This window comes from Garra rufa, chromosome 11, assembly GCF_049309525.1.
Source record: "Garra rufa chromosome 11, GarRuf1.0, whole genome shotgun sequence".
Taxonomy (NCBI): domain Eukaryota; kingdom Metazoa; phylum Chordata; class Actinopteri; order Cypriniformes; family Cyprinidae; genus Garra; species Garra rufa.
The window spans coordinates 4,640,866-4,665,255 of NC_133371.1; the positions used below are offsets into that span (position 1 = coordinate 4,640,866).

At 35.7% G+C, this 24,390-nt stretch overlaps 1 protein-coding gene across 1 annotated transcript in view; it reads left to right on the forward strand.

The window, feature by feature from the left end:
* LOC141346184 (contactin-5-like) overlaps positions 1-24,390 on the forward strand; it is a 79,963-nt gene that overhangs the window by 24,242 nt on the left and 31,331 nt on the right. Inside the window, exons 4-9 of the mRNA XM_073851094.1 lie at positions 472-599; positions 2,571-2,746; positions 8,940-9,060; positions 15,374-15,532; positions 22,516-22,665; positions 24,002-24,072. Coding sequence (XP_073707195.1) covers positions 472-599; positions 2,571-2,746; positions 8,940-9,060; positions 15,374-15,532; positions 22,516-22,665; positions 24,002-24,072 — 805 coding nt within the window. The remainder of the gene's footprint in view (positions 1-471; positions 600-2,570; positions 2,747-8,939; positions 9,061-15,373; positions 15,533-22,515; positions 22,666-24,001; positions 24,073-24,390) is intronic.

Consider the following 24,390-nt stretch of genomic DNA (forward strand, 5'->3'; position numbering starts at 1 on the left):
GTTTTATTAAATAACTTTCAGGAGGGTGTACTTATTTTTGCAACAACAAAAAAAAAAAAAATGTATCACTTTGATAAGAAAATTGTATTTTCCAGAATAATTGTAACACTCTTCTTTGGTAACTGATTAAGCAGACTTGTTATATATTATGTCTAAAGAACCCTAACATGTCTTCTAAGTAAAGAGTAATTGCTGAATTTGTTCATTTTCAGAGGGGGTGTACTCATTTATGCTGTGCACTGTATGTATGTGTATATATATATGGTACTGAATGGTTACCATCATTGTGCTAAAAATGTGGTAATACTGTGATACATTTAGAAATAAATCTTACTTTTTTTTTAATTACAGGAACATGCTAATTAGTTGCCATCATTATTTTTATTCTGGGCTGATTTGTTTATTTCACCTTCGGAAGAAGTAGGCAAATATTACCTCAGGCATTTCCTCTCATCCTTCATTTTTTAACAGGATCATGTTGCTTCGGAACAACACCCTTCGCATCATTAACTCCAGCCGTTCAGATGAGGGAAGCTACGTGTGCCGTGCAGAAAACCAGTTTGGTTCAGCAGAGTTGACGACCGTTCTTCTGGTAAAAGGTAAGACACCCTTATCAACCCCCAGCCCCCATCCCGTCTGTCCCATCTCGTGGTTAACCACACAAGAGCAAACAGACCGCCGCCTGGCTGAGCCGGATGGAAGAAGAGTTCATTGCAGCTTATCAGGCGTGAAGATGTTTGTTTTCTGTGCAGGAATCAGCTCACAGGAGCATCTAGTGTCTCCTAAGACAACTTTGCTGAGGAGATTGTTCTTTACCAAGAAAACAGATAATAACTAGTCGGCATGGGACAGATTGTCCTGATTTTATCACTGTAAGCATATGTGAGTATTTGTTGAAGAGAACCCTTGAGATACAAAATACATGTTACGTACGTGCAAAATCACTATTTCATCACACATTGTTAGACTGTTTACATTTTGTAGTAAGATGCATTTTCAGTGATCTGATCCCAAGCGGTCAGCAGAGATGCATTACCATTTAGTGTTAACATGCATGATAGTGGCCCTCCAGGAGGAGGTTTAGACACCCCTGGAGAGGAAGTGAAAGAAAATGATATGAATGGTATGGCAATTTCAATCATGTTTTGTGCATTCTCAAACCCGTCCCATAACACTCACATGTTAGATCAGCGGAGAGTAAGTGGACTTGGACTTGTAACTGTTTGAATGCATTAGACCACTTGAGCATCTACACTGCAAAAACAATCCAGTTGAATGCCTTTTCTGCTACCTCTAAAAGCTTGAAATGTTTTATACCCTGTTTGCTCCTGTATTTAATGTCTTCCTCTTGTGATTGGATTGATGAAAATGCATCTTAATACCAGCTGTAAATGGTGCTTTCATAATTACCTTCCACTTAAAGTATGGCTAACAAGCATGTAGTAATAATACATGATTTTATTATCTCATTGTTTGGTCTAAAGGGTGATTTATGCAAATTTGAATTAGAAATGCAAAATATTTATTATTATTATTATTATTATTATTATTATTATTATTTACAGCTTTTATTTTATGAAAGTGTCTGATGTTCTTTATTTCATCTGCTTATGCAGTCTCCTCAAAGAGCAACAATTATGAAACAACAATTGTAAAAAAAAAAAGTTATTAAGAGTTAAAAGACATAAGAATGTGTTTTTTATTACTTGGTAAGCATAAGAGAGAGAAAAAGAGAAAATGCTAAAATTATGCATGTGTCTGTCTGTAATAAAGTTAACTTTCTCAACTTTAATTAATTACATTAATGCACAGTAATTTCTTCATTTCAATGTTTGTCAAAAGTTGTATCTATTAATATTATTTGATAGACCTGAGCTAAAATGAACTAACAATGAACCGTTGTATTTTATTAACTAACATTTACAAAGATTTATAAAAAATGCAACAATGCATTCCTTAGTATTGGTTAATGCATTAACAAACAACAACTAATGGGAACGTATTGTAGAGTAAAACTTTCTCTGCCTCTGAAAAGTTTGATTTTCCGCTGATGTAACTAAGGGAAATATTCACCAATAATTTCATCATCTGCAGTAACATCCAAAATCCAGTCCAATTCTACATTACTTCACTTGGAAATATTTGACATTACATAAGTTTATTGCATTTAGCTGTAAAGTAGGCTATATGCCGTGCACTAACTGTTTTTTTAATGGTATATAAAACATGCATTGAAAAATACAATGAAAAATGTTAAACAATGATTTAATGTACCAATTATCATGAAAAAAAAACATAAAATACTATTGTTTTAAATAAGTAATAAAACAAAATTGAATGCAGTCATTTATGAATGAATTTCCAAACCATTTCATAAGCTTACCAGGTGTTGAATAATTTCTGTTTGTCTCTGATTTACTGGATGATGAACTTTTCTTTTTTACCTCAAAACTATGAAATGATATGTGGTGTATAGTGACTGTATTTTCTGAGTTTCTGACATAGCTGCAGATGTTCTTTGATGTCCTATGGCTCTTGTGTGCTGATGACAGGATGACTTTTTGTTTCAGAGCCCATGCGGGTTGAGCTGACCCCTGTCCGGGTGGAGGTGACAGTGGGAGAGAGTGTGGTGCTCAGCTGTAAAGTCACTCATGACCCCTCACTGGATGTGTCCTTCCTCTGGCTGCTTAACAACCAACCACTCAACACCCAGCAGGAGGGCGGTCACTTTGAGTACATTCAGACAGTAAGCGGCTTTAGTGTACTTGAGCTGAGGCTGTACACTCTTAAAAATAAAGGTGCTTCAAGATGCCATAGAAGAACCTTTTTAGGTCTAAATGGTTCCATTAAGAACCTTTACCATCTGAAGAACCTTCCTGTTTCATAAAAGGTTCTTTGTGGTGAAAGATGCTTCTTCAGATTATAAAGAGGTAAAAAAAGTGATGGTTCTTTAAAGGACTTTTGACTGAATGGTTCTTTGTGGAACCATAAATTCTTCTATGGCATCGCGCTGAAGAACCTTTTAAAGCACCTTTATTTTTAAGACTGTAGGTGACATATTTTGTAGATAAATCAGTGCATCTGTTTGGTGATCCTCAACCTGAGTATGTTGTTGCAAGAATCCACAATATAGCAGTGATTTCTGATTCATCTGCGGCATATCAGTAGTCAGTTGAAATATATTGAAAATTATTGGCATCGGCCCGATTTGACAGATATTGAAAGCAGCTCTCTTTTTGTTAAGGGGGGAATTTGAAAGTGGTTTCGTTTTTTTTTTTGTTTGTTTTTTTTAAGCCTTTGTTGTGATAGGACAGATCAGTAATGACAAAAGTGGGAAGAAGAGAGAGAGATAGGGGACAGGATCGGGAAAGGTCCTCAAGTCAGGATTCGAACACGGGACGCCCGGAGTGCAATGGCGCTGCCCACAAGGCTATCGGCCCTGACAAAAGTGGTTCAGAAATGAACTATCCAGTAAGTGACACTCTAAAGTCTACAAGTCGGTGGCCTCTTTTATTATAACTTCTGTTTTACTGGACCACACTGGAGCACTTTGCATCTTAAGTGCAATGCTATACCAGGGGAGCCACTGAGCAAGTTTACCAAAAGAAAAAAAAAACATCAAAATGTAATGGTTTACAAATGCAGAACAGTTAAAATGAGGACATAACATAGTATTATTCAAGAAACCGTGCAAAAATAAGTCTTTGTTAAGCGATAATCTGCCCTGTAATCATAATTTAAATTTAATCATAACATAAAGTTGCTGGAGATGTATGGCCACTAGTTCACTATAAATTGCAGAGAATCGTATGTACAGTATAGGTACATTTTTGTGATTTTGCAAAAATGTAGGTAAAGGCAGACTTATTTATTTGTTTATTTATTTTTATGCAACTATATTGCATATATAGCTAGTATATCATAACTGCCAGTATTAACATTTTTTTTTTTATAATTGGCATCTGCTTTATTTGGTTGACACTGGAAGTACAGTAGAAAATATTAGTTGTTTTATTTTTACTGAAACTGTATTTTGTTTTTCCAATTCATAAAACATCTCTGTATATTTGGTATATTTGTTTTAACTGAGTAGTAATGTCGTCACGGTATACTGGTATTGACAACAACGAAATGTCAATTTGGTAGCTACTACTGTTGAAAAAAATACAGCAGAGGAAATGATATGAAATGATTTGTAAAAACGAGACACTAAAAAGTAAGTTTGTTAGTTTAATGCTTTAATGTTAATAATAGCATTATTAGTAGTAGTATTTATTTCATCCCACCCCCAAGTTTTGCACTGCTGTCATGTTTTTTTTTTTTTTTTTTTTTTAAACAGTAGTATAACTCTTCAATCTGTTGCTCCTGAACAGATGGAGTCACAGTTACTTATTTTAGGGATGCCACATTGCACCAAATCCTGCTTTAACTGGAGTGAGAATCAATCCAGTGAAAGGTCAGCCAGGACCGTATGTCATCTTGATGAAAGACCTGCTGTGAATCACACCATCATGTTTATCAGAGTCTCAGAGGAGCAGAAGCTCCACACACCCTCCACCCTTCCTGCAGGATTGAGAACACTCCCTGATTAGAGCGCATCAACAAGCATTCTGCCGCCACAAAGCCATCCAATGACGGAATTTCACACACAGATGTCTGCTGTTGCTTTGATTTGTTTTTACTGCTATTATTGTGCCTGAGCACACAGAAGAACAATGTGAGGGAAGCAGCTAGTAAAGAAAACATATGTTTTGAATTTTTAAATAAACAAAAATAAATTGGTAAATATACAAAAAGTCATTTTTTTTTTTTTTTAATAATTACCTTTTTATGATGTATTTTAAAGTATCTAATGTTTGGTTTAATGCTACATTTATTTGATCAGTACCATGGTGCTCAATAATGTATAAAGGTCTATTTCATTATCAATGCTGAAAACAGTTTTTGATGCTTAAGGGGAGACACTGCAGGCAAAAACACTGTTTCAAGTTTAAGATTTTGGGCTTTTTGGTTCCTAAAGTGTTTGTTTTTTTCAGACTAGTGGAAAGAAAACATCCAAAAGACACTGTTAAGTGTTTCTTTTATAGCACTTTATAGCATCAATTGATTTTAATTGCAATCCTTAGTTTAAAGGCTTTCCAGTTTTATTCCTGTCTATATCCTGAAGGTTTTTACAGAGGGATTTGTTCATAATTAATTTGCTTGATTGTATACAACACTTTATTCCCAAATAAAATGTAAAGAAAAATGTTTTCTGCCTGTTCTAAGTATTTTCTGAATTATGGAGTGACAAAATGAGATACCCAAAAAAATCCCCTCTGTAAAAACATTTGACTCTAATATGTCAAAAAAAAAATAACAAGAATGTTGAAACTGACTTCATCCAGTGTTTAGATTTTTGTAGTAAAAATGTATGCAAATGCTAATCCTAACAATGACTTATTTGCATATTAAAACCTAACATTTTAGAAAACTTGTAATACAAAAAATGTGCTGAAAAATCAACATCACAGGAAAAAACATGTATTTTAAAATATATTAACATAAAAAACAGCTACTTTAAATTGTAATAATATTTTACAATAACATTTTTAACTGTATTTTTGAATATTTGAAATGTAGCTTTGCTGAGCAAAAGAGATTTCCGTCAAAAACATAAAAAAAAAAAAAGTTTAATTATTCCAAACTTTTGACCGGTAGTGTATATATTATATCTGCTTTTATGCAGTGTATACATTATTTCTGCTGTTTGATTTGTTTATTTATTTTTTCTTAAAATTCTGTCACTACATATTTCCTACATATCTAGTTAGACAACGGGTTGTCTAACTAGACTAGATGACAGCTGGGCAGCTAGTCAACCATCATGATCCGTTCCTTGAGAGCATTCGTCACTTTATTAGTCCCAGGCTGTCTGCATATTGTAAAGAGAAAAAGTCTTTCTTAAATTGGGAAGTTCCAATTTGATTTGGCTGGCTTAGACAATAACATAAACTACTTGTTTACTACTCCGACATGAAGTCAACTCATCTCATGCATGCATTTATGTAACTCTTAATAGGGATGGATCGCTCCTCAGCACCATCTACAGCAGACACAATTAAGTTCAAACCGTCCTGTGTCCTCTTACTATCAGATTATGGGCATACTGAAGTCTTCCCTCCGGCTGACAACATCATTTGGTTCCTTCACAGGAGCACTGAGCACCAATCTGCCATGAAACTGTCACTGTTACACATTCATTGTGATCTGATAAGTTCGGTGTAAGCCAGGGTTTGGGAGGTTTTATATTCGTTTAGGCCACAGTGGATTTAATTGCTAATTGGCACAGCAGCGAACTGGGTGTTTGGGTTGTTTAGTGAGTAATTCATGTAAAATGAGCTGATTAAAGCTTCTGTTTATTGTTCTTTTTTTGCGATAAATTAGCTAGTTCTTTCATCCAAATCAACATGCAAATGAGATTAAAAAGACAATAATTCTACTTTGTCATTTTTTAAATTTAAATTACAATTGCTGATACTGTTTGTTACTTCAATTTAAATTTGATTCAAATTTAGGAATTATACTGAGAATAACCCATTCTGAATGACACACAACCCACACTGCTGGAAAAAGTGACAAATTTGTCTAAAAATGAACTTGTGGATATTGTTTCATATTTAATATGAATAAGTGTATTGCTAGTCAAATGCTTATAAATGAGAGACTCAACTGTTGTTTATTCCACCACTGAGGTGCATCAGCATCTCTATTTGCATTAGTCATGTAAGATGAATTATTTATACTTACATGTTGTTCTCATGTAGTTGTTAGTTTTCCAGTGTTAATGAATACTTTATGAGTCACTTGTACCATAAGATGTTCTCATGAACTGAAGAAAATGTCTACTCAGCAAACACACTCTGAGTAGGCAGAATGTACTAGAATATTCATAGCACTTTTCATTTCCATGAAAAAGTTAAAAAAGAAGAGTTTGTGGATTTGTCAGATTATTACTTAAACACAAGACAGAGCCAGAAACAAAGCAAAGAGACTTCTCAAGAGGCAATTTTTTTTTAGATATGTTTATACTGAGAAGTACTAGTGCTGATGTATAACATTGAGAGACAACAACAAAAAATCCAGAAAAAAGTTATCGATTGATTTGCATTTGAATGATTAAAATAAGTATTCAAAACATGACTTAGAACAATAATCACTGAGGTCAGATGTTTCTTGTAGTTGGCCACCTGGTTTGCACACATCTCAGGATGGATTTTGTCCCACTCCTCTTTGCAGATCCTCTCCAAGTCATTAAGGTTTCGAGGCTGATATTTGGCAACTTGAACCTTCAGCTTCCTTTACAGATTTTCTATGGGATTAAGGTCTGGAGACTGGCTAGGCCCCTCCAGGACCTTAATGTGCTTCTTCCTGAGCCACTCCTTTGCTGCCTTGGCCATGTGTTTTGGGTCATTGTCATACTGCGTTGTCATTTTCAATGCCCCAGCTGAGGGAAGGAGGTTCTCACCCAAGATTTGATGGTACATGGCTCTGTCCATTGTCCCTTTGATGTGGTGCAGTTGTCCTGTCCCTTTAGCAGAAAAACACCCCCAAAGCATAGTGTTTGTACCTCCATGTTTGATGGTGGGGATGGTGTTCTTGGGGTCATAGGCAGCATTCATCCTCCTCCAAACACAGCAAGTTGAGTTGATGCCAAAGAGCTTGATTTTGGTCTCATCTGACCACAAAACTTTCACCCAGTTCTCCTCTGAATCATTCAGATGTTCATTGGCAAACTTCAGACGGCTGTACATGTGCTTTCTTGAGCAGGGAGACCTTGCAGGCAGGATTTCAGTCCTTCCTGGCGTAGTGTGTTACCAATTGTTTTCTTGGTGACTATGGTCCCAGCTGTCTTGAGATCATTGACACGATCCCCCCTTGTGGTTCTGGGCTGATTCCTCACCGTTCTCATGATCACTGAAACTCCACGAGGTGAGATCTCGCATGGAGCTCCAGGCCGAGGGGGATTGACAGTTATTTTGTGTTTCTTCCATTTGTGAATAATCGCACCAACTGTTGTCTCTTTCTCACCAAGCTGTTTTGCGATGGTCTTGTAGCCCATTCCAGCCTTGTGTAGGTCTACAATCTTGTCCCTGACATCATTGGACAGCTCTTTGGTCTTGGCCATGGTGGAGAGTTTGGAATCTGATTGATTTAGTGCTTCTGTGGACAGGTGTCTTTTATGCAGGTAACAAACTGAGATTAGGAGCACTTCCTTTAAGAGAGTGCACCTAATCTCAGCTCATGACCTGTATAAAGGACACCTGGGAGCCAGTAATCTTGCTGATTAATAGGGGATCAAATACTTATTTCACTCATTAAAACGCAAATCAATTTATAACTTTTTTGAAATGCGTTTTTATGGATTTTTTATTGTTATTCTGTCTCTCACTGTTAAAATAAACCTACCATTAAAATTTTAGACTGATCATTTCTTTGTCAGTGGGCAAACATACAAAATCAGCAGGGGATCATTATTTCTTTAATTTATATATATTTTTTTTTTTTTTTCCTTTAGTTTTTGTCTAAAGTAAGCAGAATATTCCTCACAGGTAGCTCATATTCGTTGAGACAGTGCATGGCAGACAGTGGTGCAGCACCCAGCTGTCTGATTCATGTGTTGTAATTTTAATCAGCCCCTGTACTAAAGAGCTGCCTGTAGACCTTGAATTATTCGCAGTCCCGCCTGGGGCGTTTCTCATTTCCAGAGAAGAGCAGATTGAGGAAAGTAATGGTGCGCGTGCTCTTAAACCGAACAGGGATCTCTTAATCCACACAAGCCAATAGAGGCTGTAGCAGCAGCCCATTGCTCAGGTGTCAAGCACTGCACAGAGCTCTATTTCTCTCTTTACCTCACTTCTCTGTTTCCCTTTGTGCTTTCTCTTTTTCCCTCCATTTAGCAGTCCTCCACAGCAGACCTGATGATCAGGAGCATCCTCCTGAAGCATGCTGGGAAATATGGCTGTCGTGCTCAGACGAGTGCAGACAGTGTGCTTGCAGAAGCTGAGCTGCTAGTTAGAGGTAAGTACGCCAAAAATACGCTTTTGGGAAATTGCAACTCATAATGAAAAACTGTGATTGCAGCAGCTTTACAAATAACGTGAAATCAAAATTGACCCTGTTGACTTTCTGAATAAATTTCCCTGGTTTTATTAAGCATGATTCATGATTTATCTCTCTGCATTATTCAAAAGAAACAGGTGTTTGTTTTCTGAATATTTCATCTGAGCATTCTACAATTCTGAAATATTTTCTTTTCCGATGACATGACCAAGGTTGTGTAAATATTACATATAACTTTATACAGATAAGTCAAGTCCTGATAGATAAAAGTCCCACCCTTCATTATTTTCTTTAAATGAATATAATATAGCCGACTGGAACACCAGCATATGACTAATAAAAATATATATATTGTCAAATGACAATTCTAACTTCATAACTTTTTATTAGTCATATGCTGGTGTTTCAGTATATATATGTTAAATACTATATATAGTAATTTTTTGTAGTACTTTTACTATAAAAATTACAATTTATTTCCATTTATTTTCTACAATCAAGTTAAGTTTTATTATCTAGTCCTGCTTTCATAGACAAGACTTAAGCCTAGTCCCAGACTAAAAGCATGTCTGAGCTGTTTCAACTAACCTATCTTAGTCTAAGCCTTGTCTGTGAAACCAGGCCATAATGTTTAAAGAATGTTAAAACTGACAGGAAACCAAAATTGACCTTATTTACTGTCTTAATAACCCCCTGGTCTTGATTATTATAGAAAAAAATGTGTTTTATGGTAATTCATTAAAGTGCAATAACTTTCTGTGCCTCTAAAATTGGTTTTCAACCAGAGGGGCTCAGAAAACTAAACTCCAAAGGGGTCACAAGATGAGTTAAATGTATTTATTGAAAAACATACAGAATCAAATCTTCAATATATGATTATAGAAAACTCATGTTTAGTTCATTTATTATCAACAATACCAGTTTCGGTTAATTAAAAAAGTTTGAAAACAAGCTGCAGTGTCACAATTATTGCTGAAATATCAGAGGGTCTTTGAAACAGGAAGCTTGAGAAGCACTGTTTTAAAATCATTTTATTTCCTACTGCATATTAATGTTAATCAATCATATCATGGCGCACTTTCACTATCCAAACTAATCCTCATGTACTAAATCAAATCCCGCACATGCATTATTTCACGCTAAATATACTGTTTTCTTTGATCTGCATCACATTATGTGTGTTAACTAAATGTAAATGTTGTGTAGAATCACCACTAATTTCCCCTACAAGAACTTGCAGCTTCTTATTTAATTAACAGCTTGTTAATTAACAATAGTCTCATCGATGCCTACTGGATGTTATTCCTGTACCAAACCTTGCTTCCTTGTCTCCCCGCAGCTGTGTGATGTGTTTCACAATTCTCTTGTAAACAAGCACAATCATTAGCCTATGCCTCAAACATTGGTTGGCCCACAAAGAAATGTGTTGTCTCCCCTACCGGACCTTCAGCCACATGTTTTTCACGATGTTGGCCGGAGTGCTTCCACATGTGCACTGCTTCCTCTCAGACAAGAAAACCCTTTTGTGGTCTCCATCCAGACGTAAAACAGAAAGCCCTACTGCTGCTGGCATGGTGACGTGCCATGCATATTAATATCCTTGAATGCAAAGGCACCTTTCAGTTCAACCTTTTAACACATCTCTTTTCAAACCACACAGAATATTGACTTTCATTGGCCTAAGCAGCTGTCAGCCTCTCTGTTACAACTGTTTCCTCTTGAGCCAGTCGCTGTTTCTGCACACAACGATTGCATTTACTTCTGAAAAATGAGAGATATGTAGAAAAACACAGTCTAGGATAGAAAAACGTTTCACCATTCAACTATGCCTAAGAGGGCTGGCAGACTACTCATAATAGACATAAAGAGGAAAGAGCGCGGGTTCTTTAATCAGTGTGAAATCCTTGCCGAGAGATCTGTGTCATCCAAAATCATTCAATGCTTAAGAAAGTCTTTGTAGAGATTGAGTGGGATTGAATTCCTCATGTATACACATACACAGTGTTTCTTGTCTCATTGATTACACAGAGATAAAACATTTTTAGACTAGCGGTCAAAAGTTTGAAATAATTACGTTTTTGAAAAACATCTCTGCTGCTCACCAAGGCTGCATATATTTGATGAAAAATACAGTAATACATAAACAGTAATATTGTGAAATATTATTAAGTCAAGTCAAGTCAAGTCACCTTTATTTATATAGCGCCTTTTACAATACAGATTGTGTCAAAGCAACTGCACAGTATTTAAACAGAACAATAGTGTGTAAGTAACGCATTATTGTAACAATCAATTTTCAGTTAAAGGCAGTTCATCAATGAATTCAGTGATATCATCGTCAGTTCAGTTCAAATAGTATACGATATCGCTGGAAAATGTCCCCAACTAAGCAAGCCAGAGGCGACAGCGGCAAGGAACCAAAACTCCACAGGTGACAGAAATGGAGAAAAAAACCTTGGGAGAAACCAGGCTCAGTCGGGGGACCAGTTCTCCTCTGGCCAGACCAAACAACAGTTTGTACCAATGTCTGATTGTAGAGAACTCATCAGGATCCTGTGGTGTAGTGCCAATGGCCGTCAAGGTTGACGAGGTCTTTATTGATGATCCGCCTTGGAGCTCATCTGGTTGACATCCACGGCTATTGAAGTCATCTCTAGGTGGTGATCCACGATCTAAGCTGGGTACGGACTGGATCCGGGGGACTGGAGTGACCATCTGATCCAGATACAGGCTGGATCTGGTGGCTACGGTGACCTCGGAATAAGAATGAAACAGACTAATATTAGCGTAGATGCCATTCTTTTTACGATGCAACGAGTGCATCAGGTGTTATGGGAGGTGTTTTCGGTTCCGGTTGACCTAATTAATGCAGCCTAACAATCCTTTAACGGATTTGAATTATAGAAATGTGTTAATGATTTTATGTGTAAGCCAGGTTAAAGAGATGTGTCTTTAATCTAGATTTAAACTGACAGAGTGTGTCTGCCTCCCGAACAGTGTTAGGTAGATTGTTCCAGAGTTTAGGCGGTAGATAAGAAAATGATCTGCCGCCGGCAGTTGATTTTGATATTCTAGGTATTATCAAATTGCCAGAATTTTGAGAACGCAGCGGACGTGAAGGACTATAATACGATAGGAGCTCGTTCAAGTACTGAGGAGCTAAACCATTGAGGGCTTTATAAGTAATTAGCAAGATTTTAAAATCTATACGATGTTTAATAGGGAGCCAATGCAGTGCTGACAGAACCGGGCTAATATGGTCATACTTTCTGGTTCTAGTAAGAACTCTAGCTGCTGCATTTTGGACCAGCTGGAGTTTGTTTATTAAGCGTGCAGAACAACCACCCAATAAAGCATTACAATAATCTATCCTTGAGGTCATGAACGCATGAATTAATGTTTCAGCATTTGACATTGATAGCATAGGTCGTAATTTCGATATATTTTTAAGATGGAAAAATGCGGTTTTGCAGATGCTAGAAATGTGGCTCTCAAAGGAGAGATTGCTATCGAATAGGACGCCTAGGTTCCTAACTGATGATGACGAATTTACAGAGCAGCCATCTAGTATTAGACTGTGTTTTAGGTCATTACTTGTGGAGGTTTTAGGTCCAATAATTAATACCTCTGTTTTTTCAGAATTTAACAGTAAGAAGTTATTCGCCATCCAGTTTTTAATATCAGCTATGCATTCTGTTAGTTTTTCGAATGGATATGTTTTGCCGGGCTGCGAAGAAATATATTACAATATTACAATATAAAATAACTGTTTTCTATTTTAATTTATATTAAAGTGTAATTTATTCCTGTGATGTAAAGCAACATTACTCCTGTCTTCAGTGTCACATGATCTTTTACAAATCATTCTAATATGCTGATTTGCTGCTGAAAAAGCATTTTTAATATCACAATGTTGAAAATTTATATTTTTGTGAAAGCCATGACACATTTGCATTCAAAAGTTTGGAGTTAATAAAAAACAATCAATAAAATGAAACTAATCAAAAGTGACAAAGACATTTAGAATGTCAAAAGAAAGAATTTTATTTCAAATAAATGCTGTTCTTTTGAGTTTATTCATCAAAGTATCCTGAAAAAAAAAAAAATTGTCATATTACACCATGTTCTAGCATTTTCCGTGTTAATCCAAGTTTTTTTGTCCTAACTAACCGCAACGGCGACACGCAAAATTTCTATTTTAGAAACGGTTTCTATTTCTGCGACATCGTGGCTGAAACGACAGCATACAAACTATGACAATTAAAATCTAAGGTACTTATTATGTGCTTTACTCAATGTTAAAAAGTCTCAAATGTGAGTTTGAATATCTTATTGTGTGATATTTATAGCCATAATGAAAGCAACAATCGATAGTTTACCTCAGATCTTGAAAATACATTTAAGCAGAATCAATAAGAACTCAATACAAAGCAACAAGTGTTTTCCATGACAAAGCTGGTATCAGTCACTCAGTATGTAGTTTTAATAATCTAAAAAAGGTTTAATATTTATGATGTAGATTATAAATGTATCCATTTCATTTGAAATGGAGTGCACTTCTGCCTCTGAATGGCTGTGATTCTGTCACATCGCGTCTGTTGTGGACAGCAGAATTGACCATATGCATGGATTACTTCCTTGTTTTAGACAAGCCAGCTAAGTCATTTCCAGTCAACTGTACTGTGCCGTAATAGGAGTGTACTTAGCTCATTTTCTTTACATAATCCATTTTACACTCTACATAATCCATCTAGTAAATTGGCTAAATATGTGCAAGTCATTGCTATGATTGACGGTAATAACCATATGAAACATCTGACAAGCTGATGTCAAAAAAAGAGCTGTGCATCAAATGATTCAGACTAATTCAAAGTAACAAAACTACAAGTTTGTGTTGGTTAAATATAGCAACAGTTCAAGATAAAGCTTAAAAGATGTAGTTATTAAATTATATAAAATATTTCAAATTCATATTGAGTACATTATTTAATTCTTATACCATTAATATTTAACTTATTTAATTTGTAGTGAACTATATATAAGTATTTAAGTAATTCACCCTTGTAGGCTGTTTGTGTCAGAGCTTATTTATTTATTTATTTTAGTGACTTTCTGCACTTGATATACTATATACGTCAGTGCGGTAAAAGTACTACAATTTTTTATACTAGTTATTTTATAATAAATTGAAAAGCAAGACATCTTGAAACAACTAGGGAGTTGAAATGGCAGCTGTAGCCAATGATTGATCCTCTGCTGCCATCTTCTGGTTATATGGGAAATTTCATGTCATTTTCATCTTTAAAAGAGGTTGTTTTCCTTAAAAATACTTTTTTTCCCCTTGTCATCTTTATGAATGAAAAGTGAATCTTTGAAACGAATTTTATTGCAATTTATTAACATATTACAAGGTTTTAAAAATGCGTCCATGACTATGAAGAGAAGTTACTGATTATCAAGAATACGATTAAGATGTCCTTGAAGAGAAGTATCGCTAGCTAGCTAACATTAGCCTAAACACATTATGATAGTGTTTAGCTGTCAGCATTTAAATATACAACTATGCAAGTCCTCTTCTGGGATTACCAGGCTAGGCATTTAAATGATATGTTGTTAAATAATATGAAACTGAATGTTCATGCTGCTATCATTATTTACGATGTTGCAATTATTATTTTTCTCAGTTTCTGATAAGAATGAGGCAGTAGAAGAGTCTCCACCTATATATAGCACATATGAAATGAGCTTTAGTGTAAGTTTACTGTACACGCTGGCTTATTATTATCTGGAAGTTCTAAAGAATGCTCTGTGCATATTGTCAATTGCTTTTCACTGGAATCTTGTAGCATGGCGTGTAGTTAGGACACAGTGTTAGAATGATTTCTGAAGGATCATTTGACACTAAAGAGTAGAGTAAACTTTGCCATCACAGGAATGAATTACATTTTAAAATAAAGTCAAATAGAAAACAGTTTTTTAGACTTGTAATATTATTTCAAAATATTACACTGTATTTATAAATGCGTAATTATTCAAACATTTTACCAGTAGTGTATTGATTGACACACCTCTATTACAAAACATTAATTAGGGGCAAAGGCCTACTGAGTGTTCAAAAACATGGTCCTCCCAATCAGTGGAAAATCAGAGGAAAGATGGCCAGATATGATTTTAAAATAATGGAAGAGCTAATCATGATTAAAAACTGTGTGAAAGTCTGTTGAACGTATCATTTACTTTAGTTTGACTGGGTGGTGGCTTTTGTTTCCAGGCCCTCCTGGACCTCCTGGAGTGGTGATTGTAGAGGAGATCACGGATACCACAGCGACGTTGTCATGGAGCCACGGCGTTGACAACCACAGTCCAATCACCACCTACAATGTACAAGCACGTAGTCCTGTCTCTCTGGGCTGGCAAACAGTGAAAACCGGTAATCACTTTCATACACGTTAATGTCACAGTGTGTGTGTGTGTGTGTGTGTGTGTGTGTGTGTGTGTGTGTGTGTGTGTGTGTTTAAGTGATGCAAGTGACATGAGCGGTTCAGACTGTATACAAATATATAGCAGCCATTATGACTCTTATGAGCACTTGATCCTTCAGAAATTATTCAAGTGTGGATTTGGTGCTCAAGGAACATTTCTTACTATTAATTAAACAGTTTTGCTGTGCCTTTTTAAATAGTTCTACTCAGCAAGGACACATAAAATTGATAAAAAAGTAAAGTGAAAGTAAATATATATTTTTTATTGTTGTAGAAAATATTAATTTCAAATCACTGCTGTTCTTTTTATCAAAGAATCCTGAATAAATGTATCATGGTTTCCATTAAAAAAATATATTAAGCAGAAAAACTAAACAAATATAAATACTTATATAAATATATAAATATAAATATATTGTGAATACAATACTCACAATAACGTTGCTTTACTATATATTTAAATAAATACAGCCTTGAGCATTAGAGCTCAAAAGCATATGAAACCTCTTTCAAAAGAGTTATATATTCTGTATATCATTTCTTTTAAAGTTAGTTTCAAACCCAGTTTGAACTTATCCGGTTGCATATGAAAGTTTTAATGGCCACTGACTCAAATACTCAGATATATTTCGTGTTATATAAGATCACTCTCCAAACATTTGGCTTTCAGCATACTGTATGACTGCTAACAGTGTTTCTGAATGCAGACTCAAGCGCTGGGAGTTGACTTTTCCTCCCATCTGTTTGTAAGGAAGGATGTGTGACAAGAGCCCAGTGGGCCTCCATTAAATGTCTGTTGTGCTTTTTTAAATGTCACTGGCTGAAATCTGATGGGAAATTAATTATGAAGGTTATTAGTAGGTTAACTTTACCATTAGCTGGAATTGAATCCTAAAATAAAAAAATATATATTTCAAATATAGAACAGAACAAACAGTATCATTGTGAAAACAAAATGTATAAAATCTAGACATTATTCCTGAGAGGATGTTTAAATTCACCCAGTTATCTACAGTAGCTGTAATTTTTTAGTCATTTATTAGATAATAGTCAGATAAATAAGTCTCTATTTTTTAGTACTAACAGGACTTAAATAGCTTTATTTTGGATACCTTGACTGTAATTCCACTTGTAATTGTCTTCTATTATTCAAAGACAACAGCTTTTTGTGTCATCTGTTCAAATATTAGCAGTCAGCTTTGAATAATAGCAAAGTTTCATGCAATGATGTCGACTTTCTATGGATGAATTGTTCTTTTCAGTTTGAACATTCCACATGGCTGACAGCAAACGAGATAAGACACAATTAGTGTGCACATAATGCTTTAAGTGCTGAAGCCAGTCAGATTAAAACAAGGAGGCAGAGGGGAAAATCTTTTTTCTTTTGGAGTGTTTAAACACTGCTACCACTTCATGTTCTTTACTCTGCAGTCTTCTTCTAGGAATAGAGTAGGCCTAAAGGGGCGTTCATGCTGACAAAGCATTCAAAGTCATCCATTTCCAATAAGAAATTTAAGGTGACATGAGCAACAAAGACTGTTGGGATGCAACAAACTTTAGCAGAGTTTGACTTTTGCAGCTACACAGTAACTTGATGTGTAGAGTTCAGACAGCAGGTTCATACTGGAATACTAAATAATTTACTTTAAAAAGTATACTTTAGTGCAAACGTACTGTTTTTAGACACTTCAATTTTAGTTTTTTACCCACTTAAGTAGCACTCTTTAGCGCACATCACAAGCACATCTTTATATGTGATTTCACAATTATTTGTATTGTCAATGTGCACTGATTAAAACACTGGTTTAAATTGTACTTTATAGATATGAAAACTGCATCTGAAAAGGAAGTGTACTTAATTGTATTGAATGTGCACTTGTAGTGTAAATTCAATATAAACAAGCCTCACAAGCCTCACAAGCACATCTTTATATGTGATTTCACAATTATTTGTATTGTCAATGTGCACTGATTAAAACACTGGTTTAAATTGTACTTTATAGATATGAAAACTGCATCTGAAAAGGAAGTGTACTTAATTGTATTGAATGTGCACTTGTAGTGTAAATTCAATATAAACAAGCACACTTCCTTTTCATATGCAGTATGCAGATTTCCAGTATGCACAGAATATTACTTCATTTACTAAAAAGTGTTGTTTACAACCAGAGCAAAGTGAAATAGCATACTTGTTATTGCATGTGTTCATGGTTTAGTACAAAACAATAGTAAGTGAAATAGTAGCCGTTATGCCATGATAAATGTTTCAACAGTAGTATGCTACTTTATTGTCACATGACCTCATTATGTTGTGTGCCTCCAAATAAAGCTTAAGTGTCATTTTCTCACCAAGGAATTGCATGTTTAAGCGTCTTGTTAGCATATTTTAGCACATTTTCCTAAATATTTTATCATGTTGTTAGCATGTGCTAGGCTAGTTTGCTAGGCTTTTATAGATAGACATTTCCTGTTATACCGAACTCGTATCGAACCATGACCCTAAACCCGAGGTATGTACTGAACCGTGACTTCTGTGTTCTGTTACAGTCATAGATAGATAGATAGATAGATAGATAGATAGATAGATAGATAGATAGATAGATAGATAGATAGATAGATAGATAGATAGATAGATAGATAGAATATTGTGTAAAATTTGCTAACATTTTGATGAATTTATAACTAAATAGTTTCATATTTCCACTAGCATTAATATTAGGACAAAAGTGGTGCAGTGTGAGCTTCATGGAATGAGTTGCTATGGCCAAGTGGCTGCATGCAAGCCTCACATTACCAAGAGCAATGCCAAGTGTTGGATTTAGTGCATGTAGTGCCTCTACTGGACTCTGGAGCAATGGAAACCTGTTATATGGAGTGACAAATCACACTTTACTGTTTGGCAGACTGATGAGCGAGTGTGGATTTGGTGGATGTCAGGAAAACGTTATCTACCTGCCTTCATTGTGCCAACTGTGAGGTTTGGTTATGGAAATATATGGGGCTGTTTTGTCATGGGTTGGGGTAGGCCCCTTACTTCTAGTGAAGAAAAACTTTGTAGAAAAAAAAAAAACTGTTTTATTTTAGCATGACTGTTCCCCGTTGAACAAATCAATGTCCATAAAGACATAGTTGGATGAGTTTGGTGTGAAAGAACTTGACTAGCCTGCACAGAGCCCTGACCTCAACCCCACTGAATGCCTTTGGGAAGAAATGGAATTGTGAGCAAGGCCTTTTCATCCAACAGCAGTGTCCCAGAGGTTGCGTTAGATTTTAACATTGCCTGTCATTTTGACAGACATCTGTTATTAGCCATCATTTTAATTTCAATAACACATTAAATTGGTTTTATTTTTGTTCACATTTTCATGTTTAATCATGAACTTACAGGACAAGCATATAGGTTTATGGATTTATTTATTTTTGAAGAGAACAGAGACTGCGATTGTGCGTCACTTTTCATGTTGAACACCACAATCTGCAGTGCCAGCAGAGTCCACTAGAAACAACAAAATACACTAGGGTTGGGTATAAAAATAATAATTTTTTCAATTTTAATAGATTCTTATTTTTATGAGCCAATATCGATTCTTAAATCCCAATCGATGTTTTGGTCTTTTGATGAATGAACAGTAAATATTGTGCCTCCCATCCTAAACTCTGTGCTTTGTTACTTTTGATATGAAATTGATGATTTTAAATTTTATCCATTTCATTAGAAAATTCAAGCAATAAAGGCACTCTTCAATGTGGCGTGATAGAACTGGGTATACTCCCCTGTGCGTAATCAAACGCATTGTAAAAGATTCATGACAGTTTCATTTTTGTTCTGGATCTTGTGCTGTGCTGCCACTAGAGCTCACTTGCCACCAACTAGACAGGGGTGGGAATAACAGTTACAATTTACAATAGATCACCCTCAGTGTAATCTGTCAAAGTGATGAACGGCCTTCAGATTTTTCCATCACTGATAAAAAAAATCATGTCAGTGACGGACAATTTTCAATCAATGTGACGTCTGGTCTGACCTCACAAATGCCCTACTAAGTAAATGGGCAAAAAATCCCACAGAAACACTCCAAAATCTTGTGGAAAAAGTACTGGCAAGCATTTATGGTAAACCAAACTGTGTCATTTGTACTGACACTTATATGTCATTATTATTTAAATATATTTGTAAAACTTACACCATTGGTTAATGTCAGGATTCTCATACAGTACAACATTTTAAAAAGCTTTAAATTGCCAGTGGCAATACGATTGTAAAGTTTTTGACATGCCAGTAAAGCACACTAAAACTGAAAACGAAAACTCAGAGGAATGCAATGGAAATGGAGGTGTATGTGGTCAAAGAGGGACAGAAAAAAGAAAACCTGAAGTATGAAAGTATAGAGAGGATGAAGAAGAGAAACAGTGCGATAAGGCAGGGTAAGCCAGAGGGGGGGAAGGAGAGAAATTTTGTGGAGAGCATCTGGGAGTTTATCATCTCGCAGTCTCACGCCTGGAGCAGGGCTCTGGTCCCACAGGTTATGTACAGCCGTTAACTGTAGACAGAAGTTAGCCCAGAGGTTTGGTCCCCTGCCAAGTGTGTGTCTGGACTGAAATGAGGTGTGTAGAATGAGGAGCCAGTCCTCTGGGCAAACACAATCTTGTGTCTGGTGTCTTATGTACTGACTTGAACAAACCATGAGTGAAATCAAATTTACAAATTCCCTTTTCTAGAAGCAATGGAAACATTTCTCGGTCTCTTGTTCAAAGCTCAATTACACAGAGAAACGTAAGCTCTAATGCACTGAATACATGTGAGGAAAGAAAGGTACAATTCAGCATTCTTTTAAAAAGAGCACACACACAGTACTATGGAAAAAATATACTTTAAAAGAATGTACTTACATGTAATGATTTCATACACTTAGCTGCATCTTAATTGAAATTAGATGCTATTACAGTTGCAATTTATTTTAAATACAATTATATGAACATTAGAGTACTACTTTGACTCTATTAAGCAGTGCTTAAGGACATATTTATATGTCATTTCATAATTATATTGTCATTGCAGTATGTACAATATGTAAGTGTACTGCTAAAAGTGCAGACAATAATTTATGGTCATTTAAAGTATATTTCATTTGTATTAAAGCTGTTATGTATAGGTGTATGCATGCGTGTGTATGTGATTTGTAAGTTGTAATATCGACTACATATACATACATACAAACTTCTACATTTGAAGTACTCTAGAAGTGGACATTCAATACAGCACACTTCTTTTTCACAAGGGCATAGTCATCAAAAATCTGAGTTTTAGAGAGGCAGTGTCTGAGACGGGTATTGATGTTGAAATTGTTCTTAAATCAGAAGCATTTTGTATTCCTCATTGTTGCAGAAATGTAAATCTTAATGCTTAGCTGGTTTAAATGAAAATTATTGACTTTTTAAGTTGTTCAAAATCGATCTATGATGTTAGAAAACTAGATGCTGGCTCCATTCCACAGCTTAGTGAGCTGCAGCATTTAAAGCATCACAGGAGCGCTTCCAATGCAAAGGCTGTTCCAAAACATAGGCAGCGTAATTGTTTGTTCTGGCTAAATAATGAGCATGGCATATGTTCTTAGAAAAGAAGGCAATCCCAGAATGCATTGTGTTGTGACAAGCACAGAGAAAACTGATGGATGAAATGTTCCAAAAGCAAGACAAATGTTGATTATAAATATACTTAATTCCAATAATTAAAATTCCACTTCTTAAACCTCTGTTACTGAATTGAAAACATCACTTTAAAAGTAATAATGCTAACTCTTTATTTTAATCTGTCCTTGTTACATGTACTTACTATTATAATAACAATAAATTGTGCATAATTGCATGCAAGTAACCCAAGCCAAACCCCAATCCTATCCCTAACCATATAATAAGTACATGTAGTAAATTAATATTATTCAGTACTTTATTTGTGTAATTACACTGTAATAAGGACACCTTAAAATAAAGTGTAACACAGGAACGCTGAGATGCTTGATTGAAGGCTTATTGGATTACTATATTAAAAGCTTAGAGTATTATGAGCGATAGATAGACTGAGCGAGTGCGATTACCTGCATCTGATACAGCATTCATTCTTCAGTTCAATCTCATATTTACAATAAAACATTAGTTTGAGTGTCCGCTGAGAAAAGCGATTTGTCATACTATTTTTTTATCTGTTAAAGATGATTTCCGATGACAGCGCTACTCAGTGCATTTGTTGGCTGCGTCTTACAATGTGTTGTTGAAAGTAAAAATAACATCCTTGTATACAACAGCGCTTCAGTCTCGTACAATATAAAAGTCTTTACTGCTGACCCACTCATAAAAACAGTCTCTTGGCATCATTTATGGTGTAATAACTTAAAACAGACTGCTTCTCAATACCAAATACTATTGTTAAGTACTACTATTATTTATATGAAACAGTATTTATTGAATATTTATATTTAATAAACAACAATACCCATCATGAAAGTTGCAAAGCAATTCAGTCCAATGTACAAAGGCAGCGCTCTGATATACAGCATTAGTTATATTACCAAATGTCTATGTTTTATGATTATTGTAATACAATTTACAACTCAACAGTACACATTGTGCAGATTCAGTTTTAGAATTTTTTGTATTACAGTATCAAGAATTTTGGGGAAAGTTGCATTGTGAAATATGCTTCTCTCTCTTTCTCTCTCTTTGTCTGTATGTATAAATATGTATTAGCAATTAGTTTTGTTTCTCAGAATGTATTTTGTTTGTGTGTGTTTAGCTCAAGCATACTGTATTACTCACATTACTTTTAAAAGCCATAGTGTACAAGGATTTAGTCTCAGTAGATGCTTGTGTTTTAAGCTGTATTGATTCCTCACTTGTTTTGGTACCTCCCCGCTGTGCTCCACATCCCCCTCAGATCCAGAACCAGTGACAGGAAACATGGAGTCCGCCATGGCAGTGGAGCTCAACCCCTGGGTGGAGTATGAGTTTCGGGTGGTGGCCACGAACGGCATAGGCACAGGCGACCCGAGCGCCCCCTCCAGAGCGGTCCGCACTAAGGAAGCAGGTATCTGTCATTGTTTCATTCACCCGTGAATGTCACTGAGCTAAATGCCCTCCAACAGAACAGAAATCTAAATAAACAAACAGTCTTCTCTCAAGCCTCGTTTATCCTCCACTCGGGGGATCGTGTAGCTGCGTGTTGTGACACATTTTTACGACTGCCGTCACCCATCTGAACATCCAGGGTGACCCTGGTTCTATTTTAATTGGAGGAGAAGTGGAAAATAAGCCGCTTACATGAATTTAAACAAGTTTTTGTGTTTGAGCTGAAGCAGAAAGGCACTTGTGCCCTCAGGCAAAGAGGCTGCAGAATTCTCTATTTACGGAGAACAAAACCCTCGCTTCAACACGCTTTGGTTCAAAAACATTCAGCAGGCCTGCCTGATTACGCAGCAACGAAATGTCCCAAAATACGAATATAGTGACAGCTACTTTTTTTATCATCATTTAAATCCGATTGAATTGTTGCAGTTTTCATTGTATGCCACTGTTCATTAGTTTTTCTTTTTTAAAAGGAAAAGTTTTTTTCATTATTTACTGTCCCAAAGCTGTTGAGCTTTGAAATTGACAAAATAACTAAAAACATAATAAAATGTATCCAAAGTATCCAAAAAATAAATAAATAAATAAACAAAACAAATCAGATACACTAAACTCTACTTCTAACTGACAGTGTTAACAAGCCTTTGGTTTCTTTTATCATGACTTGTGTTTCACGGGACTTGTACTTGAGTGTTCGGCATCACTGCAGTGCAATACCAGGTGTGCTACAGAGCAAGTTTACTACGTCAGAAAAGCCATACATATGGAGCTGATTATGTAAAATTAACATCACTATGTATAAGTCAAATGCCATTAAAAAAATAGTTTTGAGGTCATAACAGGTACACAACATATAAAGTGTACCTTGAATGCAGGAGAAGTTGACTTGGATAAAAGCATCTGCCAAATGCATAATGATCCTAGGTTGTAATATTATTATCCCACAAAAGAACACCTTAAAAGTTATAAGTTATAAATACTTAAGAGTATTTGACAGTTTTGGTTAAACTATTCTCGTTTAGCTTTTTTCTCTTTATGTTTGTGTGACTCAAGCTGTCAGATGTGATCAGTGAGTGCTATAATGTTTCTCGACATAGTAATATATAGTTGTGGTTTTGAGAGTTACACCTATAGAGTAAATTTTCCTCCTCTGTCTTAACAGCCAAGCATTAATTAAGCATTAGTATTCATTAGGAAGCAATGCAACACTCACATTTTTGCATACAGGTTTTAGCTTATAGAAAGTTTGAACTAATAATATAATGCACAATTACATTGCAGTATTTCTGTGTCTGCAGTTCCGTCAGTAGCCCCTGCCAACGTGAGAGGGGGGAACGGCCGCAGGCATGAGCTGGTCATATCCTGGGAGGTAGGTTTGCACTCAGCATGCACAATGGACTCCCTACTGTGAACTCTTGCTATGCTAATGAATATGGCATGAAAGACTTGCAGTTCCTGGCCAAATAGATTCACCCAGCTAATTGACTTGAGCTTTCGTAATTGTATCCGGCTATAATTGCCACCATCGCAATTTGCCTATTGAAGGATTGCTGCACTTATAGTCCCAAACCCTATAAGAGCAGATGAATGACTATATTCTAACTGAAATTTTGTACTTTGTGGGAATGCTGTTGGAAGCAAAAAGGGCTGAGGAGTGGTGCAAGTTTCTTCCAGATCTGCTAGACAT